Source organism: Haliotis rubra, unplaced genomic scaffold (assembly GCF_003918875.1).
Source record: "Haliotis rubra isolate DU_JTF1 unplaced genomic scaffold, ASM391887v1 Scf139, whole genome shotgun sequence".
NCBI lineage: Eukaryota > Metazoa > Mollusca > Gastropoda > Lepetellida > Haliotidae > Haliotis > Haliotis rubra.
Genome location: NW_025765325.1, coordinates 1,744,974 through 1,761,193, shown reverse-complemented (window position 1 = coordinate 1,761,193; position 16,220 = coordinate 1,744,974). Strand labels below are relative to the sequence as shown.

The 16,220-nt window shown below is 42.8% G+C and overlaps 1 protein-coding gene across 1 annotated transcript in view; it reads right to left on the bottom strand.

The window, feature by feature from the left end:
- Positions 1-336: 336 nt before the first annotated feature.
- LOC124268543 (gamma-aminobutyric acid type B receptor subunit 1-like) overlaps positions 337-16,220 on the bottom strand; it is a 108,959-nt gene continuing 93,075 nt past the window's right edge. The window contains exons 15-17 of the mRNA XM_046703537.1: positions 13,505-13,693; positions 3,333-3,482; positions 337-681 (exon numbers count right to left, since the gene is read on the bottom strand). Coding sequence (XP_046559493.1) covers positions 556-681; positions 3,333-3,482; positions 13,505-13,693 — 465 coding nt within the window. The 3' untranslated portion in view covers positions 337-555. The remainder of the gene's footprint in view (positions 682-3,332; positions 3,483-13,504; positions 13,694-16,220) is intronic.

The following is a 16,220-nucleotide window of genomic DNA, read 5'->3' as shown; positions in this document are numbered from 1 at the left end:
ACATCAGGTGCGGTTAGGTAGCCAACTGGTTAAAGCATTCGCTCGTCACGCCGAAGACCCGGTTCGATTCCCCACATGGGTACAATGTGTGAAGCCTATTTCTGGTGTCCCCCGCCGTAATACTGCAGGAATATTCTTAAAACGGAGTAAAACTAAACTCACTTACTCACTCACTCACCCAGCTACCCTTTCACCCACTCACTCACTCATACACACCATGGCGCCGTGTGAAATTGTAAGCATGTCGGAAATATATGAACTGCAAGTCTTAATGCCTTTGTTATTGTGTACCTTCAATAAATCAACTATTGAATGTAATCACTATTAAGCAAAACAGAGCATGAAAATGACAGCATCCAATTTTAACACTGTAGTTTATTTGGAAAGTCTAGACACAAGTGCGAAAATCCCCAAATCAGTTGTGAAAAAGATGTTGAAAAGTGTTTGAAAAAGTTTTTTTTTTGAAATTGTAGTTAATGTCCAGAAATGATGGGTGACTGCTTCACCGTTTCGAGATCCTCGTGCACACAGAGATGACTATTCTAAATGTATGTGTCAAGAAAATGATCTAGAGTCTCTGTCAGGAATTTCTGAACTGAGGGTGTCGAGATGTATATCCGAGATGGCGCGGTTCTCCTGATTTTTCAACTCTTCCCGCAGATCTTTTATGGTTTCTTCGTGCTGAAAGTAAGAACGAGCAAATGTTAGAGGTGATGTTTTGGTCCCCCGATAAACGAAGGAATAAACAGGAGGGAGTGAGTTTACTTTTACGCCGCACTCAGCAATAATACAGATATATATATAGTAGCGGTCTGTAAATAATCGAATCTGGAACAGACAATCCAGTGATCAATATCATGACCCTCGATCTATGCAATTGGATTACGATTACATGTATCAACCAAGTCAGCGAGCCTGACCACCACATCCCGCTGGTCGCCTCTTACGACAAGCATGGGATACTGAAGGTCAATTCTAACCCGGATCGTCAACGGTCGAAGGAATAAAGATATGTGCATCTTTCACAATATTTGCATGCTCGTTACATGTTTCATGCTGAAACAACAACGTTAGTAATGCAGCCAGGGTGCCGGTGTGTATCCGCAATCGAGTCGGGACCAGACAATTGCACGAACTGACATAATTAGCGTCAGTCCACGCAACTTAGAATACTTGGATACCTTCCTTTAAGTGAAGAAATTTTAAATGCTGTTCAATATTTGGAATAAAATCCCAAGTCATCAAGAGGCACCAGCTCACCTGCAGGCTGTTCTATGCAGCTAGTTTCACCTTGGAATATTCAAAGATTTTGAGTTTCATCACTAAAAACAAACATTACCCGCATGTTCAGCAAAAGACAAACTCAGCACTCAGCAAATGAGTGAGTGAGTGAGTGTAGTTTTACGCCGCACTCAGCAATATTCCAGCTATATGGCGGCGGCCTAAAAATAATCGAGTCTGGACCAGACAATCCAGTGTTCATCAGCATGAGCATCGATCTACGCAATTGGGAACCGATGACATGTGTAATTAAATTCAGCGAGCCTGACCACCCGATCCCGTTATTGACGAAATGAACCAAAATTCGAAATTATCAAGGGCAATCAGTTTACCAACAGATTGTTTTAATATCTAGTTTCACCTGGAAATATTCAAACGGTTTGAGCTTCATCCCAGAAAACGAGCACTATCCGCCTGCTCAGTGAAAGTACAACTTCTCACAGCATTGGCAGATTAAACAAACATTCGAAGTTATCAGGAGAACCAGTTTGCTAACAGATTGATCCGTTTCGACAGGAAAGTCCTGAAACGGTGATAGGCAGTGGTAACGTCAGGTTTAATCCGTGATTGACAGAATGTGTAACAGCTGTTGCTTCAAGGAATATAATTCTTTACCCTACAAACAAAGCTGAACACTGTTTATCTTCAGAACACTAAACATTCAATAATGTGCCTCCACGGAATCTTTGCGATGCCGAGAAGCCATATCCACTCGTTCTGGTCATTTGAGTCACCATCACTTTTATATCCGTGAAGGTCGGGGTTAGAATTGGTCTTTAGCTACCAATGTTTGTCGTAAGAGGCGACTAACGGAATCGGGTGGTCAGACTCGTTGACAAATGTCATCGGCTTCCAATTGCGTAGCTCGATGCTCATGATGTTGATCACTGGATTGTCTGGTCCAGGCTCGTTTATTTACATGCCGCCACCACATAGCTAGAATACTGCTGAGTGCGGCGTTAAACAACAACCAACCAGCCAACCGTTGGTTGTAATGCCATGTAATTGTCTGGCCCAGTCTCTATTATTTACGGGGGCGGTGGGGTAGCCTAGTGGTCAAAGCGTTGGCTCGTCACGCCGAAGACCCGGGTTCGAATCCCCACATGGGTACAATGTGTGAAGCCCATTTCTGGTGTCCCCCGCCGTGATGTTGCTGGAATATTGCTAAAAAGCGGCGTAAAACCAAACTCAGTCAGTCAGTCAGTCTATTATTTACGGACTTTTAAATCGCTGAGTGACAAGTGAACAGACTGTATTTCTTGTTTTCCAGTTTTTATACAGAGAGGGGAGATTGTTACATGTCCGCCCACTGAAAAGCAGATGAATCTGATCCCAGGGTAACTGTTCTAAAGAAACAGTGAAGAAGAAACATGAGCAACGTGCGTGGGGATCTTGTGGCATCTCGTCATGCAACCTGTCAAGCCAGATTTCTTCCAAAGAAAACAGTTATGTTGTTCCCTGGTAAGCAAAGCTTATTGACTTCCTTCATGTTGTCATTTTGACAGTTGTTCCTTCATAGTGCGTTGGTTAAAAAAACGAAAAAATCCCTATGTTTCTGTTGGTGACCCAGTGATTGAAAAAGGCCGGGTGAGATTTTGGTGAACCAGTGGTCTGTGTAAATAACCGTGTATGGACAAGATGATCAATTGATGGATGTCATAAGCATCGATTTACGCATGCGTGTCCTGCAGACCATTTCAAACCCAGATCTACACTGGGCTTTATTGGTTCTTTGTATCTCAAGCTATGCCACTGATATAAAATACATATAGTAGAGTAGTCGCTAGTTGATAGAAGGCTCAGGTACTATTTAAAAAAACAATTTTCGTACGATTAGATTCGATTCACAAACGCCACTGAGCGAAGACGTGAAGGCCTAAATACGTCTCATTTTAGTTCACCTTTTACAGTCGACGCCATATATAAAGTAAACACTACAATTTCGAGTTAAAATAACATGGCAATGTTAATGTCACGATTGTGAACTGAACAAAAATGAAAGAAACGATTATGGCTACCGGTGATCCCATGCTCGTGTGTCTGAAACGTACCGCTTTTAATAATGTTTCTAGTCTGCCAATCTTGCCCTCCAGAGTGTGGACGTGGATGTGAGGCTGGCTGGCCCGCCTGTGCGTGTAGCTGCAATTCATGCGATCACTGGAGCCGTCTAACTCCAGTTGAGCTTTCTTATAACGGATTATCTGAAAAATAAACAACAATTATTTTGACTTAAGCCATACGTTCCCGAGGTATTTCAGATGAACAATTGACTAAACGTAGAATATGTTTATGACAGGTGCCACTCGTGAGGCAGGATACGCTCACCGTTTCGCGAACACCTGGTATCATCACTATTTCACAGTGATTCATAAACACATGCTCTGTCATCATATCGCATTGTGACAATCACTGCATTGTTGAGAATCGATTTGTTCACAAACAACATTCTACACCTGTAATACTGCTGAAATAAATACATACTCATGATTTCATCACGGCTGTACAATGGACTCTCCTTTTAGCAGAAATTTCTTATGGATATGGAAAGGGTGTTGTCGCTTCGATCTATATCTACTAGACAACTAAATCTGGGCCACACGGCGATCTTAGAGCTACGAAGACGTGAACTTCTAATCCCAGGCCGCGTCGTACCAAAACGATGTTAAATGATGGTATATGTTGTTAGGAAGGTTAGGAATTAACAAAAATATCTGATTTCGGTTTACTTGTTAACAATTGGGGCATCATTTCGTTAAATCTGCTGTCCAGAGTCGCACGTACGCGCAATAATCTTGAAAGTCGAAGTTAAACGACTATAAGAAATTCTGTCAAGGATGGATCCATCGATTGCGAAATCGCCTTAGCCGCCTTAGTTTCGATTGTTCAAATCGCACTCATACAATATATAACAGGCTCCAGATCGCCTGCAACTGAAGGCATATCACCATACTAGAGACCATGGGGACGTACGGAACTTTTGGTTCCTGCATGGACCCTAGCTGGATTCACCTAAGCGGCTGGCGATTGCGCAATTTATCTGTTCACAACATATTCAACATTTTTTCAAACAATTGTATTTGTTTTAAAAAATCAATAATTAAATGTAAGCTGACATTTTCAAAGATATCCCTGACATTTTTCACACTGAAATATTTATCACCGAGTCCTTACATGTACCAACGTTTCGAACGTTATGTTTGAGATTCAATGCTGAAACAACGGCCTGTTTCTTGTCCAGACAATCAAATAACGTGTACAAATATTTCGGACCTTATGTTTGAGATTCAATGCTGAAACAACGGCCTGTTTTTTGTCCAGACTATCCAGTAACGTGTACAAATATTTCGAACGTTATGTTTGAAATTCAATGCTGAAACAACGGCCTGTTTCTAGTCAAGACAATCAAGTAACGTGTACAAATATTTCGGACCTTATGTTTGAGATTCAATGCTGAAACAACGGCCTGTTTCTTGTCTAGACAATCAAGTAACGTGTACAAATATTTCGGACCTTATGTTTGAGATTCAATGCTGAAACAACGGCCTGTTTTGGTCCAGACTATCCAGAACGTGTAATCAAGTAACGTGTGAAACAACGGCCTGTTTCTAGTCAAGACAATATGTTTGACAAATATTTCGGACGTTATGTTTGAGATTCAATGCTGAAACAACGGCCTGTTTCTAGTCAAGACAATCAAGTAACGTGTACAATTATTTCGGACGTTATCAATGCTGAAACAACGTAACAATCAAGTAACGTGTACAAATATTTCGGACCTTATGTTTGAGATTCAATGCTGAAACAACGGCCTGTTTCTAGTCAAGACTATCAAGTAACGTGTACAAATATTTCGGCCGTTATGTTTGAGATTCAATGCTGAAACAACGGCCTGTTTCTAGTCAAGACAATCAAGTAACGTGTACAAATATTTCGGACGCTATGTTTGAGATTCAATGCTGAAACAACGGCCTGTTTCTAGTCAAGACAATCAAGTAACGTGTACAAATATTTCGGACGTTATGTTGAGATTGAATGCTGAAACAACGGCCTGCTTCTTGTCCAGACAATCAAGTAACGTGTACAAATATTTCGGACGTTATGTTTGAAATTCAATGCTGAAACAACGGCCTGTTTCTAGTGAAGACAATCAAGTAACGTGTACAATTATTTCGGACGTTATGTTTGAGATTCAATCCTGAAACAACGGCCTGTTTCTAGTCAAGACAATCAAGTAACGTGTACAAATATTTCGGACGTTATGTTTGAGATTCAATGCTGAAACAACGGCCTGTTTCTTGTCCAGACAATCAAGTAACGTGTACAAATATTTCGGACGTTATGTTTGAAATTCAATGCTGAAACAACGGCCTGTTTCTAGTCAAGACAATCAAGTAACGTGTACAATTATTTCGGACGTTATGTTTGAGATTCAATCCTGAAACAACGGCCTGTTTCTAGTCAAGACAATCAAGTAACGTGTACAAATATTTCGGACGTTATGTTGAGATTCAATGCTGAAACAACGGCCTGTTTCTTGTCCAGACAATCAAGTAACGTGTACAAATATTTCGGACCTTATGTTTGAAATTCAATGCTGAAACAACGGCCTGTTTCTAGTCAAGACAATCAAGTAACGTGTACAATTATTTCGGACGTTATGTTTGAGATTCAATGCTGAAACAACGGCCTGTTTCTAGTCAAGACAATCAAGTAACGTGTACAAATATTTCGGACGTTATGTTGAGATTCAATGCTGAAACAACGGCCTGTTTCTTGTCCAGACAATCAAGTAACGTGTACAAATATTTCGGACCTTATGTTTGAAATTCAATGCTGAAACAACGGCCTGTTTCTAGTCAAGACAATCAAGTAACGTGTACAAATATTTCGGACGTTATGTTTGAGATTCAATGCTGAAACAACGGCCTGTTTCTTGTCAAGACAATCAAGTAACGTGTACAAATATTTCGGACCTTATGTTTGAGATTCAATGCTGAAACAACGGCCTGTTTCTAGTCAAGACAATCAAGTAACATGTACAAATATTTCGGACGTTATGTTTGAGATTCAATGCTGAAACAACGGCCTGTTTCTTGTCCAGACAATCAAGTAACGTGTACAAATATTTCGGACCTTATGTTTGAGATTCAATGCTGAAACAACGGCCTGTTTCTTGTCCAGACAATCAAGTAACGTGTACAAATAGTTCGGACGTTATGTTTGAAGTTCAATGCTGAAACAACGGCCTGTTTCTAGTCAAGACAATCAAGTAACGTGTACAAATATTTCGGACGTTATGTTTGAGATTTAATGGTAAAACAACGGCATGAAAACATTTCATGACTATCGAATATATGAATGAAAAAATATCTGCGGGTATCTACGACAAGTTCTTTAGTTAGTTGTCTTGCTTCACTGCGTTGAATATTCCATCACAAGGGCTATTTCAAAATACGAACTATGAAGAATCATTTTAATAGTATCAGTTCTCAATTAGTTATTGCATTTTTATAAGAAATATATTTGTTAAATGATTTGTAAATAGATAAATATTTTATGTTTTGAAGTTTAAATTAATAACTCATATTGTTAGTTGCTTTATCCTCAAGGTGGTGGGGGATGAGGGTGGGGGGGTGAAAATGTACTGTAAAATTATTGTCCTCCTGAGAGAGAACGTAAGTCCCCAAACAATGTAAGTAAATTTAAATTTACTATGATTTTTGTACTTGCAGTATATGTGTTATTTTAATGATATGGCTAGATTGTCAAAATTGCTGACAGCTGAAGGGATGGTGTAAATCCATCTAGGGTCCATGCAGGTAGCAAAAGTACTGTAAGACCCCATGGTCCCTAGCATGGGGATCTACCTTCGGTTGTTGACAATCTGTACCCTTTTTTTATATTGTATTGTCATGTATAGTTAAAATGGTTTAGATTATATTACTAGTTTTACATTTATATCTGTGATATTCTAGTTGTTTTAATGTCTTTCCTTGACAGGTTTTTATATTTTACCTACAATTAGTATAATTAATATATAACTTGATATGGTCACAATATGACTGAAATACTGCCGATGTGACTTAAAATCTTCACTCACTCACTCACTCACTCACTCACTCACTCACTCTCTAGTAAGTCAAATGACTGAGTTGCGTATAGCGCAAAATTCCAGTTATATCAGGGCATGCCGGCGTCATGTGGGAGGAAAACCCGAAGTTCTGATGGCTTTCGGGTGTGATGCTGTCAAACCGTTAAACATAATCGTAGCGAATCACCCATTGTCATAGGTTCCGGCGTGCCCAAGGGACGCAGCTCTAAAAACACTTACGACTGAACTGCACGCATCCATATGTCAAATGAATATAAAATCAACGTTAACATGGTCTATGAAGTGATGGTGTGTAGTCCTGTACATGGGGCCCACGTCACAAATCAGTTGAAGTTAAGCAACGTTGGTCACGGAGATTTCTTGGATGGATGACCGTGTTTGGCAGCTTGACTCCTGAGAGTTTCTAGAACTTCAGTCCTGCCCCACAACTAAACACACGTGACACATGTGGTCTCACCATAGGCAAGCGAGGATGTACAGAAATTGTCTTAGTTCACCCAGCAGTGAATGGGTATCCAGTGGGATAGGTCATATGACTGTTAACCTTCTAGCGCCTCACAGACAGCTTGGGTTATCCGGGGTAGTAATGTTAGCGCTTTGAGCATGCACAAGTGCGTGGATACATTCGCTTTATCAATAGCCAGTCTTATTATTATTATTATTATTATTATTATGATGTTTTACAGATTAAAGATAGTATGCAGCAGAGAGGGTTCGGGTGATCCTGGCACAGTCAGGCTGGTAAAGGCTCATCATCAGCTCAGGGCCCTTGCCCCCTCTACACGCAGCCCAGACAGCGAATGGGACTCATCCCAGGAAACACTGCCTCCTCGAACCCACCAAGAACTTTATGAAGAAGAATATGAAGGCTCCCCAACACTGCAGCCTTCTGCATTACCCAGAGTGTCAGAAGGGCTGTACACCCGGTGGAAAACCCGGGCACTCTCCTGATCTGCGCCAAGAGATCAGGAGGTACCAAACCAAGGGCACCGAGAACAATGGGGAGCCTGGCGACAGTGTACTTGGGATGCAAGCGAGACATTTCAAAGGCGAGGTCCGCATATTTATCATGCTTTTCCTGAATCTAGGCAATCACATTGGTGTCAAAGGGACAAAAAATTCAATGAAATAAATAAATTCATTGGCTTTATCCAAAAGGACAAGATCAGGTTTGTTGGCTGGAATTCTTCTGAGGCTGTATATGGGCCTATTCCACAAAAGTTTGAAAGCATCATTTTCCATGACGCCCTGAACATGTTCAGGGTCGTACCATGGATGGACCTGGGAGTCAAAGCCACAAGCATGGCGGAGACGGTAGTAAAAGCAGCGAGCCATGCCATAGTGTTGTTTAAGATATGCTGTATGTGCCAAGGAAGGGCATCCACTGACAAGGTGTTGGACAGTCTCTGTAATTTCATTACATAGTCGACATTTCATATTGATGTTTTCTTTAAGAATCATATTTTGGCGATTGCGAGTTATTATTATAATTATTATTATTATTTTATTTTCTTTCTTCCATGGGAAGCAGTCACTTTCTGAATAACCACAATTACTATTTCATTTTTAGTCTTCGCATATTGTTATATGATAATGTAATACATGATACGAACAATGTTGTAATTGTATTTCACAGTTTGCATTCACTTCCAGTCCCATTGCTGACGGCTGTGTGCCAGCTGCTAGATCTTGACTTGGGGTCAAGAATAATGTTGAAGCTTCTAGAGCAGCCGGAATAACCAACCCGATCTCACATTACATCACAACCATCTGTCCGTGAAGAGTGTTACTTTCACTCTGTGACCCTTGTAGATCCGTGTTAGAATTGATCTTCAGTAACCCCTGCTTACGGGATAGGAGGCGACTAACGGGACCGGGTTATCAGGCTCGCTGACTTGGTTGACACATGTCATCGTATCCCAATTGCGTAGAACGATGCTCCTTCTATTGATCACTGGATTGTCTGGGAATCCACAGTCAATTATTTACAGATCGCCGCCATATAGCTGGAATATTGCTGAGAGCGAAGAATGTTATCTTCATTCTGTATATCCAGCCTTGGCCTGCATCGTAAGCTTGACCATCTGTCCGTGAAGAGTGTTATCTTCATTCTGTATATCCAGCCTTGGCCTGTATCGTAAGCTGGACCATCTGTCCGCGAAGAGTGTTATCTTCATTCGGTATATCCAGCCTTGGCCTGTATCGTAAGCTGGACCATCTGTCCGTGAAGAGTGTTATCTTCATTCTGTATATCCAGCCTTGGTCTGTATCGTGTTGTTGACCATCTGTCCGTGAAGAGTGTTATCTTCACTCTGTATATCCAGCCTTGGCCTGTATCGTAAGCGGGACCATCTGTCCGCGAAGAGTGTTATCTTCATTCTGTATATCCAGCCTTGTCCTGTATCGTAAGCGGGACCATCTGTCCGCGAAGAGTGTTATCTTCATTCTGTATATCCAGCCTTGGCCTGTATCGCAAGCGGGACCATCTGTCCGTGAAGAGTGTTATCTTCACTCTGTATATCCAGCCTTGGCCTGTATCGTAAGCTGGACCATCTGTCCGTGAAGAGTGTTATCTTCACTCTGTATATCCAGCCTTGGCCTGTATCGTAAGCTGGACCATCTGTCCGCGAAGAGTGTTATCTGCACTCTGTATATCCAGCCTTGGTCTGTATCGTAAGCGGGACCATCTGTCCGCGAAGAGTGTTATCTTCATTCTGTATACCCAGCCTTGGCCTGTATCGTATGCTGGACCATCTGTCCGTGAAGAGTGTTATCTTCATTCTGTATACCCAGCCCTGGCCTGTATCGTAAGCTGGACCATCTGTGCGTGAAGAGTGTTATCTTTATTCGGTATATCCAGCCTTGGCCTGTATCGTATGCGGGACCATCTGTCCGTGAAGAGTGTTATCTTCACTCTGTGTATCCAGCCTTGGCCTGTATCGTAAGCGGGACCATCTGTCCGCGAAGAGTGTTATCTTCATTCTGTATATCCAGCCTTGGCCTGTATCGTAAGCTGGACCATCTGTCCGCGAAGAGTGTTATCCTCATTCTGTATATCCAGCCTTAACCTGTATCGTATGCTGGACCATCTGTCCGCGAAGAGTGTTATCTTCATTCGGTATATCCAGCCTTGGTCTGTATCGTAAGTTGGACCATCTGTCCGTGAAGAGTGTTATCTTCACTCTGTATATCCAGCCTTGGCCTGTATCGTAAGCGGGACCATCTGTCCGCGAAGAGTGTTATCTTCATTCGGTATATCCAGCCTTGACCTGTATCGTAAGCTGGACCATCTGTCCGTGAAGAGTGTTATCTTCATTCTGTATATCCAGCCTTGGTCTGTATCGTAAGCTGGACCATCTGTCCGTGAAGAGTGTTATCTTCACTCTGTATATCCAGCCTTGGCCTGTATCGTAAGCGGGACCATCTGTCCGCGAAGAGTGTTATCTTCATTCTGTATATCCAGCCTTGTCCTGTATCGTAAGCGGGACCATCTGTCCGCGAAGAGTGTTATCTTCATTCTGTATATCCAGCCTTGGCCTGTATCGCAAGCGGGACCATCTGTCCGTGAAGAGTGTTATCTTCACTCTGTATATCCAGCCTTGGCCTGTATCGTAAGCTGGACCATCTGTCCGTGAAGAGTGTTATCTTCACTCTGTATATCCAGCCTTGGCCTGTATCGTAAGCTGGACCATCTGTCCGCGAAGAGTGTTATCTGCACTCTGTATATCCAGCCTTGGTCTGTATCGTAAGCGGGACCATCTGTCCGCGAAGAGTGTTATCTTCATTCTGAATACCCAGCCTTGGCCTGTATCGTATGCTGGACCATCTGTCCGTGAAGAGTGTTATCTTCATTCTGTATACCCAGCCCTGGCCTGTATCGTAAGCTGGACCATCTGTGCGTGAAGAGTGTTATCTTTATTCGGTATACCCAGCCTTGGCCTGTATCGTATGCTGGACCATCTGTCCGTGAAGAGTGTTATCTTCATTCTGTATACCCAGCCCTGGCCTGTATCGTAAGCTGGACCATCTGTGCGTGAAGAGTGTTATCTTTATTCGGTATATCCAGCCTTGGCCTGTATCGTATGCGGGACCATCTGTCCGTGAAGAGTGTTATCTTCACTCTGTGTATCCAGCCTTGGCCTGTATCGTAAGCGGGACCATCTGTCCGCGAAGAGTGTTATCTTCATTCTGTATATCCAGCCTTGGCCTGTATCGTAAGCTGGACCATCTGTCCGCGAAGAGTGTTATCCTCATTCTGTATATCCAGCCTTAACCTGTATCGTATGCTGGACCATCTGTCCGTGAAGAGTGTTATCTTCATTCGGTATATCCAGCCTTGGTCTGTATCGTAAGCTGGACCATCTGTCCGTGAAGAGTGTTATCTTCACTCTGTATATCCAGCCTTGGCCTGTATCGTAAGCGGGACCATCTGTCCGCGAAGAGTGTTATCTTCATTCGGTATATCCAGCCTTGACCTGTATCGTAAGCTGGACCATCTGTCCGTGAAGAGTGTTATCTTCATTCTGTATATCCAGCCTTGGTCTGTATCGTAAGCTGGACCATCTGTCCGTGAAGAGTGTTATCTTCACTCTGTATATCCAGCCTTGGCCTGTATCGTAAGCGGGACCATCTGTCCGCGAAGAGTGTTATCTTCATTCTGTATATCCAGCCTTGTCCTGTATCGTAAGCGGGACCATCTGTCCGCGAAGAGTGTTATCTTCATTCTGTATATCCAGCCTTGGCCTGTATCGCAAGCGGGACCATCTGTCCGTGAAGAGTGTTATCTTCACTCTGTATATCCAGCCTTGGCCTGTATCGTAAGTTGGACCATCTGTCCGTGAAGAGTGTTATCTTCACTCTGTATATCCAGCCTTGGCCTGTATCGTAAGCTGGACCATCTGTCCGCGAAGAGTGTTATCTGCACTCTGTATATCCAGCCTTGGTCTGTATCGTAAGCGGGACCATCTGTCCGCGAAGAGTGTTATCTTCATTCTGAATACCCAGCCTTGGCCTGTATCGTATGCTGGACCATCTGTCCGTGAAGAGTGTTATCTTCATTCTGTATACCCAGCCCTGGCCTGTATCGTAAGCTGGACCATCTGTGCGTGAAGAGTGTTATCTTTATTCGGTATATCCAGCCTTGGCCTGTATCGTATGCGGGACCATCTGTCCGTGAAGAGTGTTATCTTCACTCTGTGTATCCAGCCTTGGCCTGTATCGTAAGCGGGACCATCTGTCCGCGAAGAGTGTTATCTTCATTCTGTATATCCAGCCTTGGCCTGTATCGTAAGCTGGACCATCTGTCCGCGAAGAGTGTTATCCTCATTCTGTATATCCAGCCTTAACCTGTATCGTATGCTGGACCATCTGTCCGCGAAGAGTGTTATCTTCATTCGGTATATCCAGCCTTGGTCTGTATCGTAAGCTGGACCATCTGTCCGTGAAGAGTGTTATCTTCATTCTGTATACCCAGCCCTGGCCTGTATCGTAAGCGGGACCGTCTGTCCGCGAAGAGTGTTATCTTCATTCTGTATATCCAGCCTTGGCCTTTATCGTACCCTTGATTATTGTTGCTACTTATGAATATTATTATTGTTAGCTTGCCTGCCATAACCACCGGCATTGCAATTGCTCTGCCATTAAATTGTGTTCCACCGTTTTCCAGTAATATGTATTTAGTTTTAAACGCTGACTTGGTTGGCATCGTTTTGAGGGGCGGTGGGGTAGGCTAGTGGTTAAAAGTGGACGTTCGCTCGTCACGCCGAAGCCCCGGGTTCGATTTCTCGCATGCGTACAATGTGTGAAGCCCGTTTCTGATGTCCCCCGCCGTGATATTGCTGAAATATTGCTAAAAGTGGCGTAAAACCATACTCGCCCCCAATTGCGCAGATTTATACTCAAGATGTTGATAACTGGATTGTCTGGTCCAGACCCGATTATGTACAGAAAGTCGCCTATTCTATTCCATATCTAGACTATTCGACTTTAAACAACAATAAATGAATCAATTATTTGTAAAGATATGAGGTTGCATATCACAACTAATTAAGGTACTATTACAATTGTTTTAGGTACAGATTTCTTGTTTATTTTCAAAATGTATTGACTTACCTTTGGAACAAACAGTAATATGATGTTCATCGTTGTACCAAACAGTACAAAACCAGAGTGCAGGGCATAGAGAACTTGTACCTGGTTTTCAAGCACAAATGAGAAAACCAGTGATATGATGCTGAAGACGAATGTGTTGTAGATGCACTGGCCGATGGAACGGGAGTCATTTAGGTCTTCAATCTGTACCTGAAATGATAAAACGGATACACCACGTATCACATCCATATATAATTGTTATCCAAATAAACCGCGAGGGTTGGGGTGGGGGTGCTGTACATGCGAAATAGAGGGATCGCCAAGTGGTTGAAGCGTTGGCTCGTCACGACGAATACCCGGGTTTCTATTTCCCACATGGGTACAATGTGTGAAGCCCATTTCTGGTGTGGCCCCGCCGTGGTGTTGCTGGAATATTGCTAAAAGCGGCGTAAAACCATATTTACTCATTCTCTTTAGCAACCCATTTTATTGAGGATTGGAGTGTGGAGGTACATCCGTAATAGAATTGGTCTTTAGCAATTTTTGCTATTTGACCCGCTGACTTAATTGATGCATGCCATCGTATCCAAACTGCGCAGGCTGAGGATCATGTTGTCACTAGGTTGTCTGGTCCGCACGAGTCTTTTACAGGCCACCGCATACAGCTAGGCTTTTCAAAGTACGGTGTTTAACCACAAGCAATCCAAATTCACACGAGGTCGTTTATCCACGATGCGCATGTTCGTGTTTGCTTAACGCGGCATTCGGTAACATTCCATTAATATTGCGGAAAATAATTGATTCCCGTCCAGACATTCCAGTGAATGGTATTACGCGCAACGATTCATGATGTCAAGATCTAATGTGAAGCAATTGACCAAGTCACAGAGTTTATATAAGAATTGGTTGCTGGGGTCCCCGGGAATATACGTTGTGCATGGCATCTATACATCTGGAATAAGGTTACCCGGGTAAGAATTGGTCCTAGCTTTTGGGTTGGTTGGCTTGTTGTTTAACGCCGCATCCAGCAATATTCCAGCTGTATGGCGGCGGTCTGTAAATAATCGAGTCAGGATCAGACAATTCAGTGATCAACAGCATGAGCATCAATGTACGCAATTGGGATATGACGACATGTGTCAACCAAGTCGAGGCGGTGGAGTAGCCTAATGGTTAAAGCGTTGGCTCGTCACTCCAAAGACCCGGGTTCGAATCCCCACATTTGTATAATGTGTGAAGCCCAATGCTGGTGTCCCCCGCCGTGATGTTGCTGGAATATTGCTAAAAGCGGCGTAAAAAAACAACCAAACTCAACCAAGTCAGCGTGCCTCACCACGTGATCCCGTTAGTCGCCTCTTACAACATCCCAGTGTCACATCTATGTGTCGCAACCCGCCTCGAGTTAACCTACGTTCCGACGATTGTCATTATCAAAAACCCCCATTTAATTATAACTAGCAATACCTCTGTTCACTGTGCGCTACAATATCATAACCTAGGGAATCGTCCTTTCTACAAAACAGCCTTTCGAAACCTGGATTTAGTCTCTCTCACAGTCCCTGAACCGCATTATATCCCTTCTGTCTAGCGCTTTCTGCAATGATAAGTGAAACAAGTCTTGATTTCCTCAGGTTCTATCTCCCATCTCACGGGGCCTCCTTTTCAATTAAAAGGTTTTTTTCTATCAAAATTATATTTATTCAGAGAATAACCGTTCGTCTAACCTTAACCTAAAAGACAAAAGTTAATTAATTAAGTTTCCCTCAGCCTGAAGTTACGCCCGTTTCACAAAGCATCTTTTACTCGATTTAGCTCGTGTCAAACTCTGCTTAAAGGTTATTCTGTGAACCTTTTTCTTGATCTTGTGCACATAAATTGTATTCGGCTCCCGGTGAAGTGTTCAACTTCCAGCTGGAAGGTTTATGATAACAATGGTTTTACCAAAAGGAGACAGGTATTTTAGAGTGGACTGGACCCAAAAGAAACTCCGAGGGCCCCAGCTGCCAACAGGTCACCCATGTTCGCGGGGCTGTAGGGTAGACTCCAAGTGGTTAAAGCGTTCGCTCGTCACACCGAATTATTACTTATTGTAGTTATTATACTTCGACGACAGAGTTGTATACTGTTGATATATATTTGTCATTGATGTATGGCTTCCTCTCATCACGATATGGCAGAAATACTGCCGATGTGACGATACATCTAAACTCACTCACTCACTCACTGACGCCGAAGACTCGGGTTCGATTCACCTCATGGGTGCAATGTGTGAACCCCATTTCTGCTATCCCCCGTTGTGATATTGCTGGAATATTGCTAAAAGCGGCATACAACCAGACTCACTCACTCTAACCAGATGGATTGATTTAATTCTGATTCCAGTTGACTCCAAAAGCGTTACATTATATAGTAATTTCTACACTCCTAAAATCGGCGTTAAACTGAACTCACTCACTCATTTACCCAGCTTCACGATCAAAGCTTCTCGACATTTTATTTACTTGACGTGTTTGGTGACTTGTATGCAGTTCCCAGGATCACGCAGCACCGGGAAATAAAGTGATATTTTCCAGAAGCCCGACATGAAACCAGCAGTTGCTGGGATCTGATTGATGGTGTAGTTTTGGAAGAGAGACACTGTGATTAAAGACGTAACATGTTTGTGTGTATGCATGTTATTAAAATCCTCAAGGGGAAAGTATCTACCACAAGAACACACTTGCAAGGGTGAAAACGT